The sequence below is a fragment of the Cheilinus undulatus genome, linkage group 21, assembly GCF_018320785.1.
Source record: "Cheilinus undulatus linkage group 21, ASM1832078v1, whole genome shotgun sequence".
Taxonomy (NCBI): domain Eukaryota; kingdom Metazoa; phylum Chordata; class Actinopteri; order Labriformes; family Labridae; genus Cheilinus; species Cheilinus undulatus.
Genome location: NC_054885.1, coordinates 26,018,605 through 26,045,424, shown reverse-complemented (window position 1 = coordinate 26,045,424; position 26,820 = coordinate 26,018,605). Strand labels below are relative to the sequence as shown.

General features: G+C 38.1%; 1 protein-coding gene across 1 annotated transcript; it reads right to left on the bottom strand.

Annotated features, from left to right (window-relative positions):
* Positions 1-962: 962 nt before the first annotated feature.
* On the bottom strand, positions 963-22,436 carry LOC121529028 (sodium- and chloride-dependent GABA transporter 2-like). The gene is made up of 14 exons (XM_041816684.1): positions 22,279-22,436; positions 15,387-15,521; positions 12,079-12,216; positions 9,393-9,504; positions 9,158-9,290; positions 8,699-8,833; positions 8,502-8,605; positions 7,758-7,882; positions 7,541-7,653; positions 5,905-6,042; positions 5,681-5,783; positions 3,608-3,708; positions 2,266-2,436; positions 963-2,139 (listed from the first exon to the last, which is right to left on the bottom strand). The coding sequence occupies exons 1-14, from the start codon at positions 22,403-22,405 to the stop codon at positions 2,074-2,076; spliced, it is 1,701 nt and encodes a 566-aa protein (XP_041672618.1). The 5' UTR covers positions 22,406-22,436; the 3' UTR covers positions 963-2,073.
* Between the last annotated feature and the right edge of the window lie 4,384 nt (positions 22,437-26,820).

Sequence of the window (26,820 nt, the reverse complement as noted above, 5' to 3'; positions counted from 1 at the left end):
TTTAAACTGAGCTGCTGAGGGTAGAGATCACATCTTATCTTATCACAGTGTGCATGGTGCAATATAACAAGGCAGGTGCAGTGAAACAAAAAAAATCAACATGGCAATGGCTTTTTACGTATGCACTTGTCCTTAAAACTGTTTTAAGGTCAATCTTGTGGGAACTTGGCAAATTTCAGCATTACTTTCCCAACCAATCAGGAACTTTGAAGAAAATCTCAGGATCTCTTTTTGCCATTTGCACAGCTACAAAATGTGCTAATTCTTTAGGAGATCTCCCCCTAAAGAAAACAAAAATCGTCACGAATGCACTACAAACAACAAATGACTTTTCCAAGCCATATAAGTTTAATACATACCATAGTAATTCATCCTTACATTTACACCAGATTTTTATTTACACGGAATTATGATCTGTGTGTTGTTCTTACTGTAAACATTAGCACATTACACAATCTTGTAAATTCTTGAAAAAATATTGTACTTGTATTAATTTCATAGTTACATATAAAGTGCTTAAAAATTTATTAGACCACCACCAGAAGTAAGGTTTATGCCACAGCTGCCCTAAATTAACAGCATTGGTAATTACCAAAATCATTTTTTATGTTTCTGCAATGGTTAATACACCAATATATAGAAGCTCTTTAACCCAAATGATATTTTTAATGCTAAAATATAAGAATTATTGTTATCCATGAATTTTCAAATTTACTGATTTACAAAAAAACTGAAAAAATAGTAAAGCACATTATTATTATTTCTTGATTAATATGTGAAATTATAGTTATTTACTTGCATTCCTGAAGAGAAAAATGAGTTTTAGTTGTTGAATGTTATGCTTGATTAATTTCTGACCTCTCAGAGAAGCCCAGTGAGCCGGTTCAAATTTGGGTATAAAAAGGGTGAATTCAGTTTGATATTCCTCATTCCTGTTCAAAATGGTAAAACGTGGAGAGCTCACTGAAAATGAAAGAGTTGGCATTAAAGCATTTCATGATGCTGGATGGTCTCTGAGACAAATATGGCTGGTGGTCTAATAAATTCGTAGCACTGTAAATATTTTAAGTATTGTAGCAGGACCACCTGTTTACTTGTTTTCTATGTTTCATTCTTTTAGTTTTAACTGCCAGGCACCAAACACAAAGACACATTTTTGAATTTGTAGAAACCTCCTGACCATTAACTAAGTATTACACACAAAGGTTAACAGAAGGAGCCTAAATATAGAATACAACAAAGATAAATTAAAATTTTCAAAAGTCAAGGACAAATTAAGAGCACACATAAGCTTTAAATATGAAACACAACTATGAAGAATAGGATAATACAGAGGAGCAGATTCAAGCCTTATCCTGACTTATTTAATGTTTCGTCTTCTGAATAAACAGACCTCCACAGTGTTTTCAAATAGAGTACCTAAAACCCTTTTTGCATTCAGGTGCTGCAGTTCATCCTAAGAGCTGATCTCTATGAATAAAGCCCCTTTCAAGAGTGAATTACCTAAATAGAGAGAATGCAATGCTTTCTGCCTGACTGCCAAAAACATTTTGACAGCATTACATGCAGTTTTCACATAACAACATAGTACTTGTTACAGTTTTACAGTATTTCACCAGCCACCAAGATACTGCATTGATGTGGACCTATAGGAGACAGTGTGATGACCGCTCGCCCAGCCAAAACTGAGTCACAAGTTTACTTAATAAAGGAAATGCTTAAGTATAACAAATAACATGATAATTCTGCATTGTACCTCATATCAGAATATTGGTGTTTTCAGACCTTTAATTCTAATTTCTCTTTTACACATTCAGGGGTCTAATGACCTGTGGTCAGAACACATGTTACAATAGCTTAAATTGGCTGCAGTGACAGCTGTAATATGAGCGCGATCAAATTTTAGCCAATTTAAGTTGCTTTTTTTTTTTTTTTTAATAAGTCTATAATTTATACCCCAATATTTGCAAAAATAGAGGCCAGGGTTCCATTCACATGACATGCTTAGAAAAACACTATACCTTGAAGCTTATGATTTTTCTTGTGTTTGAATGGTTTTTAACTCAGTTTCATTCAGTAGATGTTCTTTGTCCTGGGACCAACAGGATCTTTAACAGGGTACCACAGAGCATTCAGTCGCTGTTGAGGACCACAAAAAGAAAACAAACACATTTTCTTAATGTATAAGTAAATGAAAATCAATGCGAAAGTCTAAAGGTATGGTCAATGAAAAGCTATGAAAGCTGGATGTGGTGGTGCTCTTACCTGCCTAAGGGTGCCTTCAGTGAAGCAGATCATGCTGATTGCACAAATAGGCACTGCAATCACAGAGGAGAGAGCCATGGCCAAGCCCAAACAGTAGGCCCAGTGAGGGTATGTGTTGCCCTCAGTGGATGTCAGTGGTTGATACTCCAGGAAGGAGCAGACAAAACAAACCTTGAAAGGAAAGAAGACGTAAAAAGAAAAAAAGCATTTTGAACAATTATGGTGCACTATGAAGGTATAATGCCTCAGGTAGTATGGAAGTTAACCTTCAGGTGTATGTTTATACTTTGCTACTATCAAAACACCATGGACTTGCTTGTGCATCAGTCAGTCAAACATTTATAGCTCTCTGGTGTAAAAGCAAAATTTACAACATAACCCATGGCAATAAAGAGAAATAATCTGCCGCACACTGAAAATGACAATACTTAGACTTTATTATGAGTGAACGTGTTCTGCCTTTAACAAATTTATTCAACAAGCATCAAAAAACATATAACCCTGTCAAATATGTCTGCCTCACCTTTATCTTGTGGTGACTGCTAATTTTATTGGATTTTTTCTGAGAGTGAGAGCCTTATTAAATTTATGTGTAACTCTGTATTCACAAGGTATCCATTTGACCCTTTGATAGGCCCCACCCCCTTGGTTACTGTTGCTATGTTGATCAAGCTTTCACATCTGGTGTGCTGAATACCTAGGCTGTGTTCAAAACAAGCGGCAACCTCCGGTCCTCAAAAATGAGGCCATTGCAGAAGTGCAAAATAATGCAATACCGCAAGTGTCCACTTGAGGCTGGCTGCAGAACACCCGAAGTCCCGTCCACAACAAATGCTAAAAAGTCGTATTTTACACTAGAAATAAACTGGTTTAAAGCCTGGTTTCAAAAAAACAAATATTTCTTCATGTGCTCTCACTGTAAGGGGAGTGAATTTTTTGTACCACAATCATTTTGATTATATTGAGGAAAAAGTTGGCAACACTATGCAGAGAGAGGTAGAGTAGAGGTAGAGTCCAAAATCATTTTTGTGTTTTGTCATTGAGTCCACTATATAGTACAAAATATGCTTCTCACTATATAGTTGATATGGAGTAGGGAATGGTTGGTTTTGGGCACAGTACTATTTCTCCACTGTGTAAATATGGGGTATTCTAAAGGAAATACTATCAAATTTGCTGCGAAAAGGGTTTGAAAATATCAGAAAAGAAGACAGAAACTTCCACAAGGCGCTTGTGAAAGCTACATGCGCACTATCATCTATTCCCACTGTTATAATTATTGTTGATGACCCAACCTTGATATTAACTATAGTAGTCTTATCTTTAAGGTTTTAATACTCACCACACAGATCAGAGGGGTGAAGTAACGCCAGCACAGTTTAAAAAGAATGGATGGTCTCTGTCCTGTCATTTCTTTAACTGCGTCACACATCTGTTCAGCCCCTGCATGTTAATGGCAGTTTGTCAGTATCACGTTCAAAGGGTAGACTCTCCTAATGTAAAACCATGCTGTGAATCAGAATGTTGCTTTGTTTCCAGAGGGACTTCACTGTACAACTTAGATACAGATAAAATTAGATACAATCATGCTCATGTTATTTACATTCGTACCTATCAAGTACACTTTATTATTTGCTAGCACTCATAAATCATGTCATCACTTCAGAAAATTAGGCCTTTTAAGTTACTAACTCACTGTTGGCATAAAGAAATAATAAAAACACTGTTAAACTTGGTTCTGTGTCACACTTTCAGAAGGGTTAGTGGATCAGATTTTATTTTATTTTATTGTAAACAGCTCATTTTCAATGACAAATGTGCATTTGTGAAAATCTGGACCTGTATCATCTTCTGCTTCTTGATTCATACTAGAGATTTAACAGTATTGTAAATGTTGTGTTATCACAGTGGCAGAAGTGCCTCAATGTCATTGTTGACATGTGACCATTTCAGATGATAGGTCTTCAGGGCAAAAAATGTAGGTTTTTTTTTTTTTTTTTTTTTAGTGGAGCAGAACAAAGGGAAAGTCGGAACTACTACAGTTACCATCAGCCCTTGCCCACCCATCATCCTTTGCTCGCAGGCTTGATCTAAGCCCCAAAAGGGTTGATGCAATAAGAGTCTCTTGGCAAATCATCACCCTGAAAAGATTTGTGATGAGCCGTGGTCCAGAATCCTGCCAGGCCAAAAGACACTTAAGGAAGTGTTCAGAATCCAAGTTCCCCAAAAAACGGATCACAAGGTGTATCGGTGAATATATCCCCAAAGACTTTTGAAGGTTAGTAAACATGCTGAAGCCGAAGTATGAGTATTTATTTTTAAGCTTATTCACACCTATGGCACTTTTTTTGTAATATTCAAAGTGCAATTGTTTTTTAACAAATGGCATCACATTTTTCCAAGTCTTCATTTGCAGTTTTGATGGATTTGATTCCACAACAAAAGCAATACCATGGACTTGTTACCAAGCTTTTATCATACCATGAGAATTTGATACAGTTACATCACTACTTGTTACCCTTTGGATCTATCAATCTGTGTTCATTAATGACACCTAGCAATATCTATATTGCCATTGACTGTTGTGTGTTTGAAGACCACCTACTTCTGTTAACAAATGCATCATTATGTGAGCTGGTAGGTTATTCTTATGTCAAAAATCTGTCTTTGTTTAAACTGACATTTAAAGGGTAAAATTCCTGAAAATTAACATTATTTGATATTTCTCATTAGATATCATTTTTATTTTAGACAATACAAAAAGTGGGTAAAATATTAGTCAAATTTTAGAGTCCCTCAACTGGATGGTCAAGGGTTCAGTCCAGTTACCCTTTTTCTTCAGAAACTTCAGATGTAGTTTACATTTTCAATTACATGCTACAAAGTACAGCGTTCCCTTTAGATGTCCTTATATGTTGATGTTTCCTTTGGCAAAAAAGCCCAAATTGCCCCCACTGCTGCTTAATTGCTATATGAATATTTTTGAAAAATCGAAGGTGGAACACGCACATCAGTGGATAGGGTGCTGGATCAAAAAAAAGGAAGGCAAGGAGAAAAGTCTGTACTCCGAAGATCAGGCGTTTATTAGCAACCAAGTGACGATTTGAGCCAGCGTGCTCTTCTTCAGACTTTAGTGTGGACCTTTTCTCCTCGTCATGTGAATGTTTTTGGACATGTTTGAGGGGAAGTAGTTAATACTGATAAATGGCCACTCTACATAGCAGCATTTCTTAATCCATGTGTGACTGTGGTGTGAAAAGCTGAGAATTACGGATTTTTTTTTCCTTTATTTTTGTTTTTACAAATGGCCACTGGTTAATTGGTTATTTCGGACAATTTTTAATTTTCAGACCCTGATTTTCAGGATAAAGATATACATCTGATAAGACACAGATTTTATTTAAATATCACTTACCAAAGGCCCAGCCAACAGCTATACACTGAACAAAAGACACAAATAAAATACATGCTCCATTACTTCCATAGTGGTCTATCAACTGGAACAGATACACTCCTCCCTGAAAACAGAAAAGACATGAATATTGAATATAATGCAAATTAAAATACTCCTACAGTGTGAGTACATGTTCATTGTAAGCTGGTTGTGTTTGGGTAAGGGTATGCAAGCCTGTGTGGTACCTGAGTGGTGAGAGAGATCTGTATTATGAAGCCGGCAGAACAGAAGAATATGAGAAAGATTTCTCTGCGCCAGGGTCTGCGCATTTGTCCCGGGAACATGTCAATCACTGATGAAGTTATAGTTTCTAAACCTGCAAACTGAAAGAAGGAAAAAAATATTTTCTGTGATATGAAACATGAAATGAGTGCCTGGTTTGGTCTTTACTATCATGCCTTTGTTAGCTGGTACTGAATGATTGTTCACTTATTAGAAAGCTTTCCAAAACAAGAGAGGAGCTCTACGGTCAGAGTCTAAGGACACAGAAATCTTACGGCCCCTGGTCAATCTTTAATGACCCAATGGTATGGGGTCATTGTATGTACATAATCTGAGGTTGTGGTGCTAAATAGTACTTACCGTAATTTCCGGACTATAAGCCGCTACTTTTTTCCCATGCTTTGAACCCTGCGGCCTATACAACGATGCGGCTAATCTATGGATTTTTACATAGATTAGTTACAGCTAATGGCCACTAGGGGACCTTCTAAATCTATGGATTTTACAGGTTACGGTCCCCCACCTTTAAACTCTATGGGCTCTATGGCCGGTCCACGTCCCCCACCTTTAAGAGGCGGGCTCCAGCAGGAAATGCTGGAGGCCGGAAAAGAGTGAGACAGGCAGTTTGCGCGAACAACGAAAGCAAAAGTGCAACCAAATGCAGTACGAGAGACAGAACGAGAGCAAGACAGACATTACGAGAGCGAGAGAGTTTGCGCAAAGGAAGTTTTCATGCACAAACCCTCATTATGGAAAACAAACGAAGAAATGCATATGATGCAGCTTTTAAGTTAAAGGCAGTCGATCTGGCTGTTAAAGAGGGAAATAGAGCTGCTGCACGTAGCCTTGGCATCAGTGAATCAATGGTGAGACGTTGGAGATGCCAGCGTGAAGAACTGGCTCAATGCAAAAAGACGAAAAAAGCTTTCAGAGGTAATAAAAGCAGATGGCACGAACTTGAAGACTTTCTTGAAGATTGGCTGAACACACAGAGAGCAGACGGCCGAGGTGTTTCCACCGTGCCACCGTTCCACCTGCAGCTTATAGTCCAGTGCGGCTTGTATATGTACACATTTGGTTTTCCCCCTAAATTTAGCTGGTGCAGCTTATATTCAGGTGCGCTTTATAGTCCGGAAATTACGGTATTCAGCAAATAACCAGGATCAGGAGGTAGAGCTGGTTGTCTCACAATCAGGTCGTAGGTTAAATTTCCAGCTCCTGCAGTCAAGCAGTTCTTGGGCAAGGCACTTAAACCCAGTTTGCTCCCTGTGCTTCTGTGGTGCGTAAATGTGTATGGATGCATCTGATTGGGATCAGCTAATACTGATGGCCCTACATAGCAGTCTCTGACTTCAGTGTTTGAATGGGTGTGTGTAACCTGTGTAAATGTGCTTTAAGGAGTCATATGACTAGAAAAGTGCCTCACAAGCAAAAGTTTATGATATACTATAATATGGCTGTCTTCAAGCTCTGAATAGCCCTGGCAATCACAGTAAAGCATGGCAATACTTGCCTATTAAAAGGAAAGATCTTTTTTCATCTTAAATGTATTTGCTAAATGGATTGGCAAGACATTATGATGTATTTTTTTCTTCTTACCAGTGTGTCCAGTCCCAACAAAATGAGCATTATGAAGAAACAAGCAGCCCACAGCTGAGGCAGGGGCATCATTGCTACAGCCTGTGGATAAGCAATGAATGCTAGACCAGGACCTGACAGGACAGAGAAGGCATTTTCAGTGTTTTCCTCTTAAGTTATCTTGTATAAGATTCATCTTTTAGCAGCATTCAGATTTCATTTTAACTTTAAATGATACCTGATTCAACCACCATGTTGATTGGAAGTCCCTGTTGGTGGGCAATGTAGCCCAAAGCTGAAAATACTGCAAAACCAGCAACGAAGCTGGTGCTGCTGTTGAGCAAGCACAACCACAGACTGTCCCTGCGTACACACACACATGCACAGACCGAGCTTAGCTCACAAAGGAAAACTGAATGTCGCCAGCATCGGGCCAAAACCTCTTCTCTCCAAAATCCCCACTTTTCAAAGAATAAAAAAACAGTGAATGGTCATAATTCAAATCTTTTTGACACTTTTTATGGCTTTAAAATGTGCTAAACCCACTGACAGGTGTAATGGGTTGCCAATGGCACTGATATACGATAAAAATTAAGATCACGAAGACAGGAGATACAAGGTTTTGGCACAATGCTAGTAATATATTTGCTTTCAGGGATGCTCCCTGTCAACGATTCATTACCTTAACTTTGCAGCCGCTTACTCTGTTAAGAGTCTAATTTTCAGAGCACCTGCCATGTTTGAAATGAATAGTGCCTAGAGCAAAGAGTGTCTTGTGACCTATGCTGTTAGTATGCATTCAGTGCTTTGAAGACACCCAGGGCAAAAGAGGCACTAAATTTACATGCCAATAGCCTCACACAGAGTACTATTATTTGTCTTAATGTGGTGTTATGCTCAGTTCTCCAACTTTGTGTGACATCAGAATTAAAGTAGATGTAGCACATTTCAACTATAAGTTACTGTAAATTTTATGTCTTACCTGTAGCAGTTGTTCTTTACTTTATTGTAGCTTCCCAGAGTGATTATGGTTCCTGATGCCACACCATAGGAGAAAAGGACCTGGGAAGCAGCTTCCATCCAAACCTCATGACCAAATACAAATATCTCATAATTGTGTGTTAAATTTTCTTATTGTTATGTCTTTATCCTGTTATCTTAACCCTTCTTCAGTATTACCTGAAGGTCTGCTAGATGAGATGGATCTGGATACAGGTAGTAGACCACACCCTGCCAGGCTCCTGGCAGCGTCAAACCCCTGACCAGAAGGATGGCCAGGGTCACATACGGAAACACAGCTGTGAAATACACCACCTGAAACGTCATAGTTAGTGGATTTCAGTTTTGAAAAGCCCCAAATTGTTACCGCTTTTATCAAAACTGGCCACCAGAGTTATTTTTGCTTCACACTGCTGAAATTGGTTTCTGAAGAGGTAGGGCAGATTAGCCATGGCATAACCAAACCCTGGCTGCGCTTCAGCTTGTTACGGGCTCAGGGTAGGCCCACAAGGACCACCCACAATGGAAATTCAACAAAGAATGCAAAAGTTCCTAACTAGGCTTCATTTCTGAAAAAGCTGAGTTTAAAGTGATTTCACATGACGCAGGTTTGGATGCTCAATCTTTTTGTTTACAGACCTTTCCTGTAGAGCGAACACCTTTCCATATGCAGAAGTAGCAGGCCACCCAGCAGGCCAGGAGACACAGCAGCAGTTCCCACTTTACTGTGCCAACTTGTTCTATCCCGCCAGACATGGTCAACACTCCTCTCCTTTTGGGTTACAAAAAATAAAGATTTCAGTGGCAACAATGTCTGGACACAGTTTGTACTTGATCTATTTCTGCATCCTAATGTGATCTATTTTTAACTCACTCCCAGAACTCAGAGACTGAAGACTTGGTCATATTTACTGATGTCCAGTTTCCTGTCAAGTTGCCAGTGAGTATTGCACTTCTGTTCACAGAGGTGAGGTCAACACAAAATTCTATTGAAAGAAAAGTAATTGATGGTAAAAACATCCATGTCTCTCAGGCCATGTGTTAGTTATGCAGTTTTTTTTGACAGAAAAAGGGTTTACGCTGTAACTGTGCATATCATGTTAGTTTTTTGACATGTCAAAGTGCTATGAAGCGTTTTAATGGTTCTCATATTGTTCATTTTATCTCTCACCAAGCACTTTAATGTCTCTTTCAGACTGTGGTGCATTATTTCCCTACAAGTGACTTGATTCATGGTATAAACAAGCCAAGAAAAATTCACAGTAAAAAGCATTCTGTACACATGAGATGAGTGTGTTTTTCTATGAATAAACCAGGCTTATGAAATCCACAAAGTGTAAGTGTAACCGTACTGTGTTTATCTTCCCCGTGACATATTTCATTCATACAATAGCCTAGCAGAGAGTTCTAGCAACAGTAGAAAATTAGAATGATTTATTACACTGACGCTTGGGGCCTTTCTCAGGCTCATCAAGAGCGCAATGCAAACATTCAGACGTGGCCATACATGCAGCATATTCAGAAAGTATTCAGACCTTGAATTTTTTGTTTCTCTCATGTTTCCGCCTGATGCTACAGTTGGAAAAAAAAAAAAAATTCTCATTGTACATTCAGCACCCCATCTTGACAAATTTATTTCAAATCATGAGCCTTTCCAAATCATGTCCAATCAATTTTATTTACAGCAGGTGGATCCCAATTAAAGTGTAGAAACATCTCAGCAACAACCGAGAGGAATGGGAGGAACCGGAAACTTCCAATGTTTATGCAAAAAGTCTGAATACCTTCAGTTTTGTTATTTTGAATAAATTTGCATTGTCATGATGGGGTACTTAGTGATACTTAGTGGTACTTAGACTGATGAGAATAAAAATTATTTCTTTGGATTATAGCATCAGGCTAACTTTGCAAAGCTGATGAATATGCCTGTTTCTGTGTTTCTAACTGGCAAATCCATCTTGCAAAGCTCTCGTCTGAACCGTTTGGGCCCGGTTAGACAGTGACAGGACCAATCAGTAACGAGGGGCAGTACTTTTGGGTGCAGCAGAGTCATGAGGTAAGCAAGCAGCAACAAGAGGCTAGTGCAGATATGGCAGAAGACATCAGCGTGGATGCTGCTAAAGCGCCAGTTTTATTAGAACTTGACAACATTTCTTCGTTAAAAGAAGAACAAAGAACAGCATTGAGTTCTTCTCCTATAAAAAACAACAAAAGTCGTGTACTGACATGTCTATAGCTGCCATGGTTTGCGTAATGCAGTTCTCTATGGATTTACTCCTCATTCCCAAATGCTGTGTATGAGACGTTTTCCAGATGGATGTGTGAAACAAATCCATCTGGCATGTCAGGTTAGCATCAGGCTGCAAATGCAATGCACCGTACATGCAGAATCAAGGTGTTTATGGCTCTCTCTTTTTAACATTTTCCTGTCTGTTATGACTAATATTTGTGAGCTGCTTTCAGGAAAATAGCCTAGCCTGCTATTCTCTACGTTCTCTGTGTGTGAGGTGCATCAGTCTTGCAGGCAGTCTGAAAGTCCTGGCTTGTTAACAGGCATGCTGAAATGAAAATCAAACCAACATAGCCGATTAGTGGCCACCACACTCCCAGTCTGAAATGGCTGTTAACACTGGTCTCCAATACTAATAACTGGTAATACCTGTCCGACATTCCTGAACAACATCTTGCACTTCTTTGTGGGTGCAGAGTTCTGTGTTTGGTGAATTCCACCACATTCCTTCAGGGCCTTTACTCAGTCACTAAAGTGCTCAAGCAGCCTAGGTATATAATTCTCTTCATATCCCAAACCATTGCCAACCTAAAACTTTATGAAACATTTTTGCAATCAGCATTCTTGTTAGTCTCTCTACTTCGCTGAATGTAGCTGCAGACACCTGATATAGCCTGTTTAGGATTTTGGGTTCTGATTTTATTGTGATCCATGTCTTGTGTAAGACTGCAGTTCTGTAGCTTGGTTTCATTGTGTTTGTCAACTTTAAAACTTGAACACATTTTGAGGGTGCCACTATTTAATGAGAGATGGATGTTCTCTCTTTTTATTGGTCAAGGCCTTCCCTTAAAAAAAAATCCCAAACTCCCTGCACCACCTACCACTGGTTGAATGATGATCTGCTGCTGTAAATTTCAGCAGTGAAAAGAGAGAATAGTGTCCAACATTGCCTCTGTGCATACACACTGACCCAGAACATTAGTGACATCCAATATGAGTTAACAGAGCTAACCTTCATTCAGCTGGTTACCAAGCCATTCCAGCTTTGGAAGCAGACAAATTAGCCACAATTGGTTGCCAAACCTGACTATTAGAAACTGGTCAACTAAGTACTTTTTTAAAGCTACAACATGTACCAATATTATTTAATAGGCCACACTGGCACCTAAAATCTGACACCACAGGCAAGAGAAGGCAGGAGATCCAGAGGGAATGCAGTAGTTTGTAGCATGTAAATGAAAATGCAAAATACATCTGAAGTTTTAAAAGGAAAGTTGTAAGCAAGTTGTAGATAGTGTTATTTAACACCCACAGACCTCTACATACTGACCTGTGTTCCAGGGATTGTTGCAGGTGGCCCAGGGCAAAGGATCTCTGAAACAGTATATGAGGTACAGGAGGGCCCATGCCAGGATAATGATGTAGAACCTGGAGTAAAGCTGGATCATTATGATTGAATAGCCACTCCCTAAAGGAAAAAAACAAATCCACATCTGTTCAGGCATTCATTTGACCTAATTTGGCATTAATTATCTGTCTACCCATTTTCTTACACTGAGATAAATGAATCTTGGCAAAAGTATATGTAGCTTAATTTAATCTGTGATATCAACAAAAAAAATCCAAGTTGCTGGCTTACATATACACCTCATTTTAAAGTCTGTTTTTTTTTTTTTTTTTTTTTTTTTGTCAAAGAGTATAAGTCAGTCTTTCTATGTTCATCTACATAAATAAACCTGATCTTGTTATCTTAACTCAGTTCTTTTCTGTATTTCAAATTAGTGATAAACATAATATCTACCAATTAGGAATAACTGTTAACTAAGGACATGGCAGTGATAGTGGATATGATTTCAAATCCATAGGTCGTTTTTCTCATGATGCCCTTGGTCAGTGCTTGTACTGTATGTCTTTAGATTTGGTCAAATGTGCTCAGGTGAGTTTAGATGTTGCCTGTACAGAGATCATCGCAGGGATTCCTTTGCTCATGTTTCTGATGGATTGTTGTTGTTTTTGATGTGGAACATTTTTGCAACATTAGCGAAGTTGTGAGAACTTCCTGACAATAATTTTGACCATCTTACAATAACCTCAATCAGTCTTTGGAACCCCAGTTATGAGGTGAAATCAAGAATGGAAAAAATGTTTGTTTAGCTGCATCTTTAACTATTATGGTAAAAGATGCTTCCAGTGACTTCTTCCAATGTGAGTGATACAACAATTATTTGAAAGACAACCTAATACTGTCTAATTTTCAGAATAAAAAAATTAATTACAAGTTGTGTTTAGTTGAAATATACATTTATTTCAAATTAAAAAACATCAGTTATGTAAACAAAGACTATTTTTGTTCAATCTACTTAAAAATGGATGCTAACGCTGCTTGCAATAATTAAGTAAACAAATAAATGATATCCAAAATGTCACCAAAAGTTTTTTTGTTTTTTTTTTTTAAGTAGATCTGGCTGGATTCTTTTAATTTTTTTTATCAGTATAGCAGACTCATACTATAAAAATGTTTCAGTGACATCATCATGCAGAGCTGCCCATATGCCTTTATTGATGGGAGAGAGGACAGGAGAGGAACAAGATAAACTGGGACAAGAGAGTGGGGAATGACATGCAAGATGGAGCAGATGGTCAGAATTGAGCTTGGAGGATGCTAACTTTCATATCTAATGTTTCTTCAGTAAATTTGTGGTCTGCTACGATATGGATTTCTATACATACAATTGTCAAGAACCATCTCTGGATATTATAACTCAATATGTCACTCATCTTGCATCAAAGTGATGTGAACTACATTATCACCAAATGCCAGTGGAATAATATGTGTGTCATATCTATCACTCCTCATACTTCCTCTGTCTTTGGTTAAAGCGCTTTAATTTTTTGCTCACTTTTCTTGGTCTAACTGACAGTGTCACCTACATCTAATATCTTTTATTAACATGTATTTTAAACTTAAGATCAAAGATTACATTAATAGTAAGTTCACTGCAGATTTTTTGCAGGAACTAACATTAATAGCTTCTGTAACGTCTGATAACACTGTCATTGTTTTCATGTGGAAATTTGTCATGCTGAAATCTTGGTGAGAACTCCCTTGAAAAAAGAATTTGTGACTTGACTGGGATATTTCAAGTTAAAAAGGGGTTCAATAAGAGTCTTCAAAGATCACACTGACAGTGTAGCATTGTAATCACAAAATATTGTCTAAGTCATACTGACCATGTCCATGTTAATATGAGCCTACTGAAGGTAAGTACTAGTTTTTATTGTCTGTTTTTCAGTGTGTGCTTAAGCTAAATATCAGGGCTCATCTAATGAATATATTTTTAAAAGAATCATCAGATGATAGATTAATAGTGTGCAAATAAATGAGGAGAAAAGTAAACTCTGGATTAATATGTGTGATTAGCCACCTGCAGAATTGATATCATAAGTGTCTATGATGTTTGCTGGTGTTACTGACAGAAATAACATGGAGATAATTATTATCTTAAGTTTGGGAGCAAGGCCACACCAAAACCACACCCTCAATCTGACAAGCCTACTTAAACATAGCCAACCCACATCACGCTGTCTGTCTGAGAGTCTACAACCCATCCTCCCTCACGTCCCTAAGTCATTAATCTCCTCCTTCATCTATTTGCCTCACCCAAGACTGACCAAAAAATGTTAAAAACTCATCAGTAACCCAGTGTGTATGTGTGGCACGCTCCTCCATCACCACTTTTGCGTACATGCTGTTCCCCATACACGATCATCAGATGTGAATAAATCCAGTGCTGAATATATGTACCTAATATTCTCAGCATAACGCACCCTGTAGTGCATCATACAGAGTGGGGAAGAATACAAAGTCAACTAAAGAGAACACGGTTAATAAAAAACAAATGGACCATTAAATACTGCATTCTGAAGATTTATGATACACTGACAGATTCATGACATTTGATCATCAAATAAAAACTGAGTAAACACTCCACCTAAAATGTTGGTCTTCTGAACTGCGCAATTAAACAATGTGGTTTTATTTTCATCTGTCTGAGTGTAGTGGCTGCTAGGCTAACAGAAACAGATGATGCATATACTTGTACATTTCCTCAGAAACTAAAATCCCTTCATCATAACATCATAAACCTACCTTCTAACCTTTATTTAACCAGGATGTTTTCCAATTGAGATACAAAAATCTCTTTTACAAGGGAGTCCTAGCTGAGACAGCAGCAATAGTTTCACATATATTACATTAAACAGGACATAGAACAAAGGTTACATCAATCAACAAATCTGCAGCTTTCAGCAGAAGAACATGTGCACACACATGTTAATGTTCCCTAATTCTAGTTATGAAATCTCCTAGACTAACACAATGCTCAAGTTTAAGATGGCCCTGTAACTCTGACCAAGACAATTGAGCAAAAACATTAAAGGCAGAGCAAGTTTGAGGAATCTAATGATGAATCCATGAGAACAAAGATTACAGCTACTGACAGCTTTTGGAGTTAGTGAAGAACAGAGATAAGAAGGTAGTTCATGTAGAATAGCCTTATAAAGAAAGATACACCAGTGTTCATGAACAGCTGCAGATACAGACCCAAAATAAGCAAAGAATATATTAAGAATAATTACCTTTTGCCAGTGGGCAAAGTTTGGTCCAGCAGGTGATGGCGCCCTCTTGCGTATACTGACCAATCACAGTCTCAAGCAGAAAGAGTGGCATGCCACACAGCACAGCAAAGAAACAATAGGGCAACAGGAAGACCCCTGCAGACAAAATAAAATGCATTCATGAGAGACTATATAAGGAAACTGTTTGGAGTGCCAGCTCTCGTCCAGGGCCTTGGTGCAGCTGCTTTAAAGATGTAGAAAAGAATGTCTCTCAGCATACTGGTTGTTTTCAAGCTTTCATCTCTTGCCCCCTGTGTGAAGGTTTGTTGTGCCAAGCATGCTCTCCCTGCCACTGAGACCTTTGCATTATCTGTGCCCTGTTTTCTGTGACTTGTAGCACTATACTTCCTGCAAGTACTGCAGGAAGTACTGCCAGCTGCTGCTACCTTGAGGTCCCTACAATCTCTGTAAAAGCATGGCTTTTCTTGTATTATAATTCTATTTTTAGCTTCAAAAGGGAAGATCCACACACGATAGAGGTTAATAGGTCAAGATACCTTTTTCAAGCCGATGGTCTTCTTTGGGCCTCATCAGTTGACAAGGAATAACAGTATTACAAGACAAATAGAAAGCAGTGGTCATCCCATATTGAGTAGAATGTCATGCTATTGTCTTGAAACTTCAAAGAAAGGGTTTGTGATTTGTCATCACAGTGAGATAGATTTCTGGCTGTGCTCAGGCTTTTGGAGAATTCCTAGATCTTTCAGACAGAAGTTCAAATGTATTCCAAGCTCTCAGTTGATTACGTACAAATTTTAAGTAACACTCACTGAAAAAAATAAAATTTTTTTTAAGCAGCAGGTAATAAACTATTTTAAGTAGTAGCAACTTCATTTTATACATAAATCTACGTTTGGTCAGCTTAACTTTTTTAAGTTAAACAACACTGTGGAAACTTCCCTACACTTTCATCCATCCATCCATTTTCTATACCTTATATCTTATTCCGTTGTGGGTCGTGGAGGGGCTGGAGCCTGTCCCAGCTAGCATTGGGCGAAAGACAGGGTATATGGAGCTATTATTGTTGCAAAAGTATTTGCAAAAGTGTACAAAGATCTGTGCACAAATCCACAAATGCATGCACAGATCTGCAAATGCATGCACAAATCCACAAATGTGTGCACAAATCCACAAATGTGTGCACAAATCCACAAATGCGTGTACAGATCCACAAATGCGTGTACAGATCCACAAATGTGTGTGTCTACATATTTGCAGATTAGTGCATGCATTTGTGGATCTTTGTACAAATTTGCAAAACTTTGCACACATTTGCGGATCTGTACATGCATTTGTGGATCTGTACACACATTTGTGGATTTGTGCACAGATCTTTGTACGCATTTTCAAATACTTTTGCAACAATAATAGCCTGGTTACACCCTGGACTGGTCGCCAGTTAATTACAGGGCTAACCTGTAGAGACAAACAACCAGGCATGCTCACACTCATGCCCAATTTAGAGTCATCTATTGACCTAACAAGCCGGTCTTTGGTGGTGGGAGGTAGCCAGAGTACCCAGAGAGAACCCATGCATGCACAGGGAGAACATGTAAACTCCACACAGAAAGGCCGTGACCGGGAAGCCAACCAGTTGCTTTGAGGCAACAGCGCCAACCAATGTGCTGCCGTGCAGCCTCTCTACACTTTCAAATTCTGTTTAAATCCAACTCAAAACAACATGTTTAAGTACTGCTTGCAAAACATATTCTTCTTTACTGCCTCTTTCCCTTATTTCTATCACTTTAGTCTTGAACATTTGTGCCACTTGAGGTAGACCAGATAAAGTGCCTACAAGAGACAGTTACTAAAAAGTGCACATTGAGCCATAAAGCCCTCATCTTTCATGTTCAGTATACCATTTATTATTTTGTGGGCACTTCCCAAGTGGAACTTCTCTGAGTTAGAAGCTTCTTTGGTGGTAGGGAAGTGTCCAGTGCACTTCCATGTAAGTTTGTACATTTTTCCTTAATATGTGTAAGTTAGTCCTCACAGGCAGAAGTTTCTAACAGAGTTGATAACTTCACTTATGGTGCAAAAATGACTGAAGGCATTCTGGGAAAACTCTGCAGAATAAGGGATGACTGTGAAATAATTTGAATACAATGACAAAAATATTGAAAATGATTGAGTACTTTTTACTGTTTTAGAATTTGAAGTTAACACAACTCTATGACAACCTTTAACTGTTCGGTCTTAGACTGTACTTTTAACAGCACAATAGTCCTGGATTTTGATAATAAAGAAATGTTGCTGATCATACTGTTTGATCTGCCTTCTCTGACAGTTTCTGAGCACTGGCAAGATTCAGCGTGTTGTGCTTGTCCTGTAAAGTCATAATGTTTTCCCCCAGGATTTCTCATAGATCTGTCAGTGCCTTGTGCCATCCTTCTCAAGTTAATTAATGCAGTGGTTGGGGGCTCTCAACTCCTCCTGCAACTGTTGCTTTTACCTGCCAGCCAGAGTGGAAAGCCAAGCGTAATGTCTTTAGACCAACTGTCCACCCAAATATCTTATTCTACCTTATCATAGGAAACAAACACACATGACCCTTTAAAACACAGTCATGCAGTCTTTTCAACACCTTAAAGAAAAATCCTTGATAAGCTGTCCCTTGTCCTAAAAAAAAAGAAGGATTCGACTTTCCTGAACCCTGAGATGTGTAAAGCTATAAAGATAAAGTATACTGAAATACTGAATCTCCTGGTAGTGTTTGCATGAATTATCATTATACAACTTTATTTTCATTTTCTTTTGTAGAGAAGTGTGAAAGCTTGTTTGTTCTGAAGAATATGATGAAACACAAACCATGTTGTTTAAGAAAAAGCTTGCTGAATTTCTCCTTCAAAAAGTAAAGGCCTAATAAGCATGAGTTTTAGCCAACAGGGTTTCAGTAAGCTAAATCCCTTATTGTATGTTATTTGTCATGCAGATAAATCTTCTATGTATTTCGTTGGAGGTTATAGAAATAAAACTACCACTACTCATTCTGCTAACCAGAAAATAATACCAACCAAAGCTTGTACATATCTAAATCGTAATAGTGATATTTAGCAAAAGTATGTATTGGGTATGTAATGTGGCATTCCTGCACATGGAGAGGAAAACTAACCAGAGTCATCATTGTTGATGTGTAAGCATACTTGGCCAATAAAGCTGATTCTGAGTGCAAGCACGCTCTGGCCCCAGGCCACTATGGTCGCTGACCTGTCTAGTCTCAGGCATACATCTCAGTCACGTCACATGCACATTTGCATGGAGTGATATACTGACTGAAATTACTGTGGTGAAAAGCCTAACCCAACATGCACATGTGCACTAATAGATCATCCTAACTGTAATGTAAAGTACTGTGGTAAAATGCTGCACCAGTGAACCTATTACCATACTTATTAGTAATTTAATGTATGTACTGTACTCAGTTGTTAAAATAATGAATATTGTCATTGACTACGTTCACACTGCAGTTAAAAGTGACCTGAATCTGATTTTTTTGCTCACATGTGACTCAAATCAGATTTTTTCTGACAGTGTGAACAGCGCAAGTCACATTGAATCTGACCGTTTCGAATCAGATTCAGGCCACTTTGGTATGTGGTTTTAAATCAGATATGTATCTGATCTTTTGGAATTTGACTGCAGTGTAAACAGGCAAACAAAAAAATCAGACCTGAGAAAAGATCAGAATTGAGCATTAAGGTCTGCGGTGTGAACGTAGCCTTGGTAACTCAGATACAAAGCTCCCTCATCTCGTATGCACATAATAAAATGTATAAAACGATCTTATCTCATGTAAAACTGCCCACAACCTTACATATTGTAAACTTCGGATCATGTGTAGTAAGCAGCCTTTACAGATCTTGCAATCATACTACCAATACCCACAAACCTGTATAAAAACAGTAACAAAGTAGTTACAAGTTTGTTTGGGTCATATATCTTGTCTTGTAGACAGTACCATGTAGCTGTAAGTTTTAGCACAGGTTTTCTTCTTGTACAGGTCAAAACGTATTGTTGCTTGAAACTGTATACAGGATCATTTGCGTTCATCTGTAAAGGTTTAAGAACTTTATATGTAATTTGTGTTTTAGTCTAATTTATACTTTTAGGTGTAGTATAATTATAGTATATATTATTTATAGTATAATGAAGTATAATTGGTCATGTGGTAAATTGTGTCACTTCTGTGCAGAAGTTTGTGTAAATTGTGTTGTAGTTAATGGCGGGGTTGCTTAAATGTAGAAGACATCTCTTGTGTTTGTAAGCAGCTACTGGATGCCTTGCTTTTCCCTTGGAAAAGAAGATCCATCCATCAGTTTTTTTCTCTTAGCTGGTGTGTTGCTGAGTGAAAATCTAAAGCGGTTGGTTGTGATCCTACTGGGTCTCAGCTGGTCCTGGCTACAGCTGGCTAGCAAGAGCAAAGAAAAAAGTTTTGGATTCCGTGGCGTGGAGCGCATTCTCAAAAGTGTTACCTGTCCTACAGAGCTCCAAATAAACTATATTATATCGGTGAAGGAGGACGAGGAAAACGTGAACATCTGGCACACGGAGATTGAAAGGCAGACAAAGAAGCTGAGGCTAAGCAAGGCTAAGTTGTGGAAGAACAGGGGGACTAAGGGCAAAGCAGCTACACCGCAAGGATGCTTGTTGTTAAGTATATGTACGTATAAACACACAACTATGAAACAGTAGTGATGAGAAGTAGAAAGAGTAAAAAAAATTGATTGAAGCACAATCAACATTGAGGAATAAGCAGCATCGTCTCCTTCTTCAGGTGTGTAATGGCGGTTGGCAAAGGAAAACTCAGCCAAAGAGCAACCCCAGTATGAGGAAGTGACGCTCACTGTACGTCAGCACGTCAGCCATATCGGTGAATGGGAACCTGAGGGGGACCAACGTGAACTGTAAAAACACAATTTTGAAGTTTTATACAAGATCTATACATTTTATGATCTTGTCATGTTTTCAGTTCCAAAGCAGTATACCCAAGAAGTCCTCTGAGAGGTATGAATGACAATTGGAGCAACAGGGAGGTTTGCAAGTCAAGACATACATACATACATACATACATACATACATACATACATAAATACATACGTGCATACATACGTACATACATACACATACCAGAGATGGGAACTCGAGTCCGCAACTCGGACTCGAGTTGCACTTAAGTCGCACACATCAGTGACCTGAGCCTTGACTTGGACTCGTGATCTGGGACTCATGCACAATCTTCGGTTTTCAATTTTTCCATCATGATCTCTTGTCCCACTGTCACTCTTGAAAATTTGAAATTTACACCATAAATGATTACAGAAGTTTTTTCAGGAGGATGGAGAGAAAAGAAGCCTACTCAGCATACTCTGTTGAAGAATTAGATACTCTGAGTGAGAATTAGAAATGCTCATTGAGTTTTTATTTTATTTCAGAATAAACAGTTCATTAACAAATAGTTAGTGTTTTATATTATAAAGTTACTACCATTAAAAAAGTAAATCTGACAAATAACAAGAACATTTAATCTCCAGTGTCTCAGTGTCTGTCTCTATCAGTTAAGTATGACTCATGTCACTGTAGTGTTTCATATGTACACAGAGAGGAGCTTTATTAAGAAGAGGGCTGATATCGATCATATTGATGCGGGGAAAAAAAAGTTGTGTTTTATCTCATAACAGAGGTACATATGATATAGAGCAAATGCATTCCCAACAACAGAACTGTGGTTAGTTGAAACACTGAGTGGCTAGTAGCCATTAGTCACAGTGGCTGATGTGAAAAAAGTTAATGTCAAGCCCCGTATCGATGTAAGTGTACACATGCACACACCACGGCGAGCTGGCCACAGACAATACCCGACCCTACTGATGGTGATAATACAAAACAGGATTTGAATTTCTTAGAATGATGCAGTGGTCTAAGCAGACTGGACGTCAGAGGCAGATCATAGAACGCTCGTTACAACCATCGGAGACTTGAGACTTGACTTGGACTTGCAAAAATGACTTGTGTGCATCTCTGATACATACAGACAGACAGACAGACAGATCTCCAATTATAGTAGTAAGATGAGATGCCTTATAAACAGTCAAACTGTCAGCAGATTTATAAGTTAATGCTAAACTGGGGCAGTCACTGAACGACCAGTACTTTAGTCTATCATAAACTGTATATTGTAAACGTAATGTCTCTTTGCCTCCAACAAGAATAACCACACTACTACACTACTGTAGTAAAGCAAGTAGCCCTTAGGCTGTTCATGTTGCCAGAGCAGTTCTTTGAGCTTAATGTTGAAGTTAATGTAAAGCCGTGCATACAGGAAATTCATCATCGTGGTTATATTTCAAGAGTGTAAATTGTAAAACACTTCTATAATGGGTGCATCAACAACTCTTATTCACAATGTATGGTTGTTGTTGTTCAAGGTTTACGAAGCTGCTCAGTGGTCTAGAAATTTTTTTCAGGTTATTGAGAATACCATCATTATGTCCTTTTTTTTTGCAGCAGTTCCTAAATATTCACGTGGATAATACAATAAAATAATTCATCGACAATTGTAAATGGGATTATGAAAAGTTAGTTTGGAAACCCACATGCAAATCCAATCACAATTTCCTGCAGAGGATCTTTATAAGTTTTACCTCATGTTCAAACTGTTAAGACCATTTCAGGTACACTAGTTATACTTGCAACAAAGAATTTTGTAGACATACTGTTCATTTTACACAATAATAAAATAATAACAAAGAAATACAATTATTTATTTATTTCTGAGAGATTTACATAGCTTTAACTGTGAGTATTTTCATGACCAGCATTCACGCCACAGATTACAGGGTATTCAAAAACTCACCTCCTCCGTTCTTATAGCACAGGTAAGGAAATCTCCAAACATTGCCCAGGCCCACCACATTGCCTGCTGCTGCCAAAATATATTCTCTTTTCTTACTCCATTGTTCTCTTTCCCCCTTGTACTCCATTTCTGAGTTACCTCCACAGGTCTGTGATCATTGCAATCGATGCACAGCTGTGTCAGCCAGAGTCAGTCAGTTTAAGAGTGCACCTGAGAGAATGAAAAAACGTGACTACACCTGTGAAGGGGGAGGGAAGCCTCAGAGTAACTCAGGGAGTAGGATTCCTGTGCTATCTTTCATGCAAACTTATTCCATCACACAACTGTCTCAGGTAATACTGTAAACTGTAATCACTCTGTAAGGTCATTTATGATGGTGCTCTTTAATATCAGATACCTTACCAAAACAAACCTTAAAACTTTGATCATTGCCAGGTTTCAGTTGAAAATAGTAACCACAGACTGATTAAAGCATCAGCTTTTGATTTCTCATTTCATGCTGCTGCACCAGGTGATGGTGTTGCTACCATCTATTTAAGTGATTGTGAAAGATTGCTGTCTATAGGACCCAGAAACAGAGCATGAGCAACGGTTGTAGGAGAAAGGAGTTTATTCACAGGAGATAAAAGTGTAAACAAAAGTGAGCTACAACAATCTAAACACAGAAAATCCACAACCAAAGTTTTGACTATAATAAACACGACGTTTATGCAGTTCAGCTCACACAGCTTTATTCACCCTTGAGGTACACAACATACAGGCAGTAGTATGTCACCATACCAACATCACATGCTCACCAGCGCCCCCTTGCACCCTGAGAAATACATGTTAACACAAAGAACACAGGACAACAACCATAACAATCATGCAGAAGTATTTGATTGGCTTCTGATTCTACATTTAATTGTTTTCTACATGTAAATGGTTTTTTTTAGATGTTTTAGATATATTTAGCTGTTTAGCTTTGCTTGGATGTTGCCTGTTATACAGGGATCACTCCTGGGATTTACTTACACGTTTTTTTGAATTATTATTTTTGATGTTAAACACTTCTGCACCCTGAGTGTAGCTGTCTACTACACCTGCCCCTTCCTGACTGTGGTAATAGCTCACTAATGATGGCGGAGCAAGGGCAGAGATTCCAACTTGGTGGATGTTTCATCTTATAGTGTGTCTCATTGAGCCATAGTTGCCATAAGACACCTCTCAATGCTGCAGTTGTTTAATGTGTATTTTATTTTGAAGTGTTTTGCACTGTCTACATAACTGTCAAATGTCAGTAACATTGGAAGTGTTGTTTTCTTTGAGTTAAACTTGATTAAAAATCAACTCTTACCAGAGTAGAAGTGTCTCTGAAAATTCAACACCATGCACTTACATTCTGTAGAGTGGGATCATATTTTCACTGACACATGTTTTGGTTCGCACTGGTAGTTTGACGTCACTTGGCCAGAGTGCTCCTCGCTGTTCCCTTGCCTTAACCGGATGTTTCAGACTGGCAGACTGTTTTGCTGCTTGGAGATGCTGCACGTATCTGCTACGGAACGTATGGTCACAGTTTTCATACCAGGCACGAGTTTGCAATGTGTTGGCCTTGTCTGCCTGCTGTCAAAGCTCTGCCGTTCTCTTTAAGTTCTCTCTAAGGCACCTTGATAGACCCCCCTGCAAGGGGCTTGATTTAGTGTATAGTGGAAGAGTGCCAGGAGCTTTTCAAAATTAAAGTATTATGTAAAAATGAAGGGAGTTTCTCCAAAGAAATGCTTGATCCAACCTGCTTCTTCTGTAATGTGGTTTTAAAACATGTGGTTGTAACTTTTTACTGAGAACAAAATTTTGGGGAAGATTTAACAATATCAAAAACATTCACGCAATCTGTATGTAATAATCATTGAATTATCACAAGCCTTGTTTGAATCTGGCAATGTAGGGAAGCCCAAAAAATCTGACCAGTCTACTGAGTCTGACAACTGCATTCCATTTAGGACTGCACTAAACTGACATTCTTGTCTGATGAGCACCCCCCACCACCAGCCCCACAAAACATGCAAACCATTTGCTGCAAAAGGAAGTGGTATGTGTGGTGTATGTTAAACTTGTTTTGATCACTTCAAGGAAGGAGCCATGCAAAGAAGAATATTTGATCCAAGAATGATGGCTTCTATTGTAGATCTGGAAAAAGGAGCAGATTTTTTTTTTTTTTTTTTAATAATATCTAGAATTTATATAGCGCCTTTTAAGAAACCCAAGGGCGCTTTACAAGAACACATAAGACATGGACAAACTAAGTGAGGGGTAGGATGAGTGTATGGGCTGGTTTAGTGAAGACTGTAGGCTGTGGTGAACTGTAGTATAAAAAAGTATGTAAAGATGAGAGAGGGAGATTGTGTTTTCCCTGGGGAGTGGAACAGAAGCTATTCATCTCTCTGTTCTTGCAAAACCAGCTGAACAGGGAAGAAGACAGCCTTCCAGGCTTAAAACACATTTCTTGTGGTGTGATTGGATTTGAGTGTTTTTATGCTGGGCTGAAGTTCTTAATTTTTTTTTCAGTCTTTTTATGCAGCTTCACATTAATCAACCTGAGCACTCACTGTAATTTTACACCAAAACTACCTTTTTCTACATTTTCCTCTTAGGCCAAATCCCAGTCTGCATACTTTAAGTGTTTAGTTCTGTCCAACAGTCCAAACATCAAATGGTAAAGCGCTCTGATTCATTACTGCACCAGATTACACACTTTTTGAGCAACAAACATTAGTTTCCTGTTTTATTTTGTAGTTTGTTTTCCTTGTGTGTGATTTCTGCTTTTCTATCTGCCCTTGTGTTTTCCCTCCACCTTGATTGCACCTCATTAGGTTCACCTGTGTCTTGTTGTCACACCTTAGTCTGATCACTCCCAGCCTATTAAGTTTCCCTGTTTCTCTATCATTTCATGTGTGAGTCCCCGGCTTGTTTAAATCTTAGTGTTTTTGTCTTCAATACCTCTCGACTCTCAGTGTCTGTAGTGATTTTTTTGGTGAAATTTTGTGGTAGTTTATTTTGACTTTTGATCATCCTAGTTTTGTATTAGTTAGTTGTAATTTTTGATGTTTTTTGTTTATTGAATATTTTTGCAGCTGTGCCTTTGCTGTGAGTCCTCTTTTTTTTTCTTAATTTTTTGCTATTGCGTGACAGTTTCAGGGGTCACCAAACATTTCCGCATGGTATGGTAAATCAATTTTACCTTTGTGATTGACATTTATAACTGACAATTATTTTAGAATAGAGTAGACCAACTAAACATACTAAATTAGCATTGACTAAAACTGACAAATAGGTTTGATAGATTAAAAACAACAGTGCTACTACTTGTACTTCTACAAGTTCTTATACTATAGATTTGTCAAATTTACCACACAATGAACAAAAACAGTATTTAACTGACTTTACTTTTAACGGAGGCAGCGACATCAACTAAGCACAGACAGTACTGAGATGAACTGCTCTGTGATTTTATATCAGTGAAGCCTCAACTCTCTTTCCCTTTAAAACCATACTGTTTTAAAGGTTATCTCAGGCAGGTCGTTGCCAAGAACCTGTTTCATTGTGTGTATCTACTACTTTTGGGTAAATTGTGTATTAGCAGCTATAGTGGCCTGTTTTTGTGACACAGTTCGTTTGTTAAAAAGAGCAGAGCTCTCTTTTCTACAATCACCTCTTCTGTGTAAATGTCAAGGCCAAGCAATCAAGTCAAAAGGACAAAGGTCTAAAAAGTGCTTTAATTAAGTTTCAGTCATTAACAAAAGTTGTTAAATTAATATAGGAAATAGAAAACAAGAGGGGAAAAAATCAAAAGTGTGGCCCATAAATCAAAATGGGATCAACTTAGCAAAATAAATAAAAAATAAAGCAAGCTCCCACCTAAAAGACATAACTAAACAGATCTACAATCACTGACACAAGAGGGGTTTATATATCCACAATGGACTAATCCATCACAAACAAGGGGGAAATTAAAGTTACTACAAACTAAATATGTAACTAATTTAAACAGAAACCAAACAAGATTAACCTATCAAAATAAACTATTTATAAATAAATGATTACTTTTAATTCAGAGAAAGTCCTAAGCAACAGAAAAGATTTAATCTGCAAATCATGAGTCCAAGATCCCCTCCTCCAATTGCCACTGCTGATAGCCTTCACTTCCTGTGGGCAGGGCTATAAAGGCCATTTTGAGCAGTCAGCAGGTTTTTTGTCTGATGATCTCAATGACGAGAACAAAAAAAGTCAGTTTTACTGAAAATTCCACCATGTGGTTTCAAAATAAAGTATGTGACAGAATGTTAATTAGCGTGTGCACCCAAATTAGAAAACAGCTGTGAAAACTGAAATCAAGTCAGACTCTTTAACAAAAGCAAATGTGTATTGCGATTTAATCAAGGGGAAACAATGACTAAGATTTAACAAATTAACAAAGGAAATATTAACCTGAGGTGGTAGCAGCTGATGTAGCCATCACAGTCAAGTAGGAGTGGCGTTGCCATGAGTCTTAAAGTAATTGCA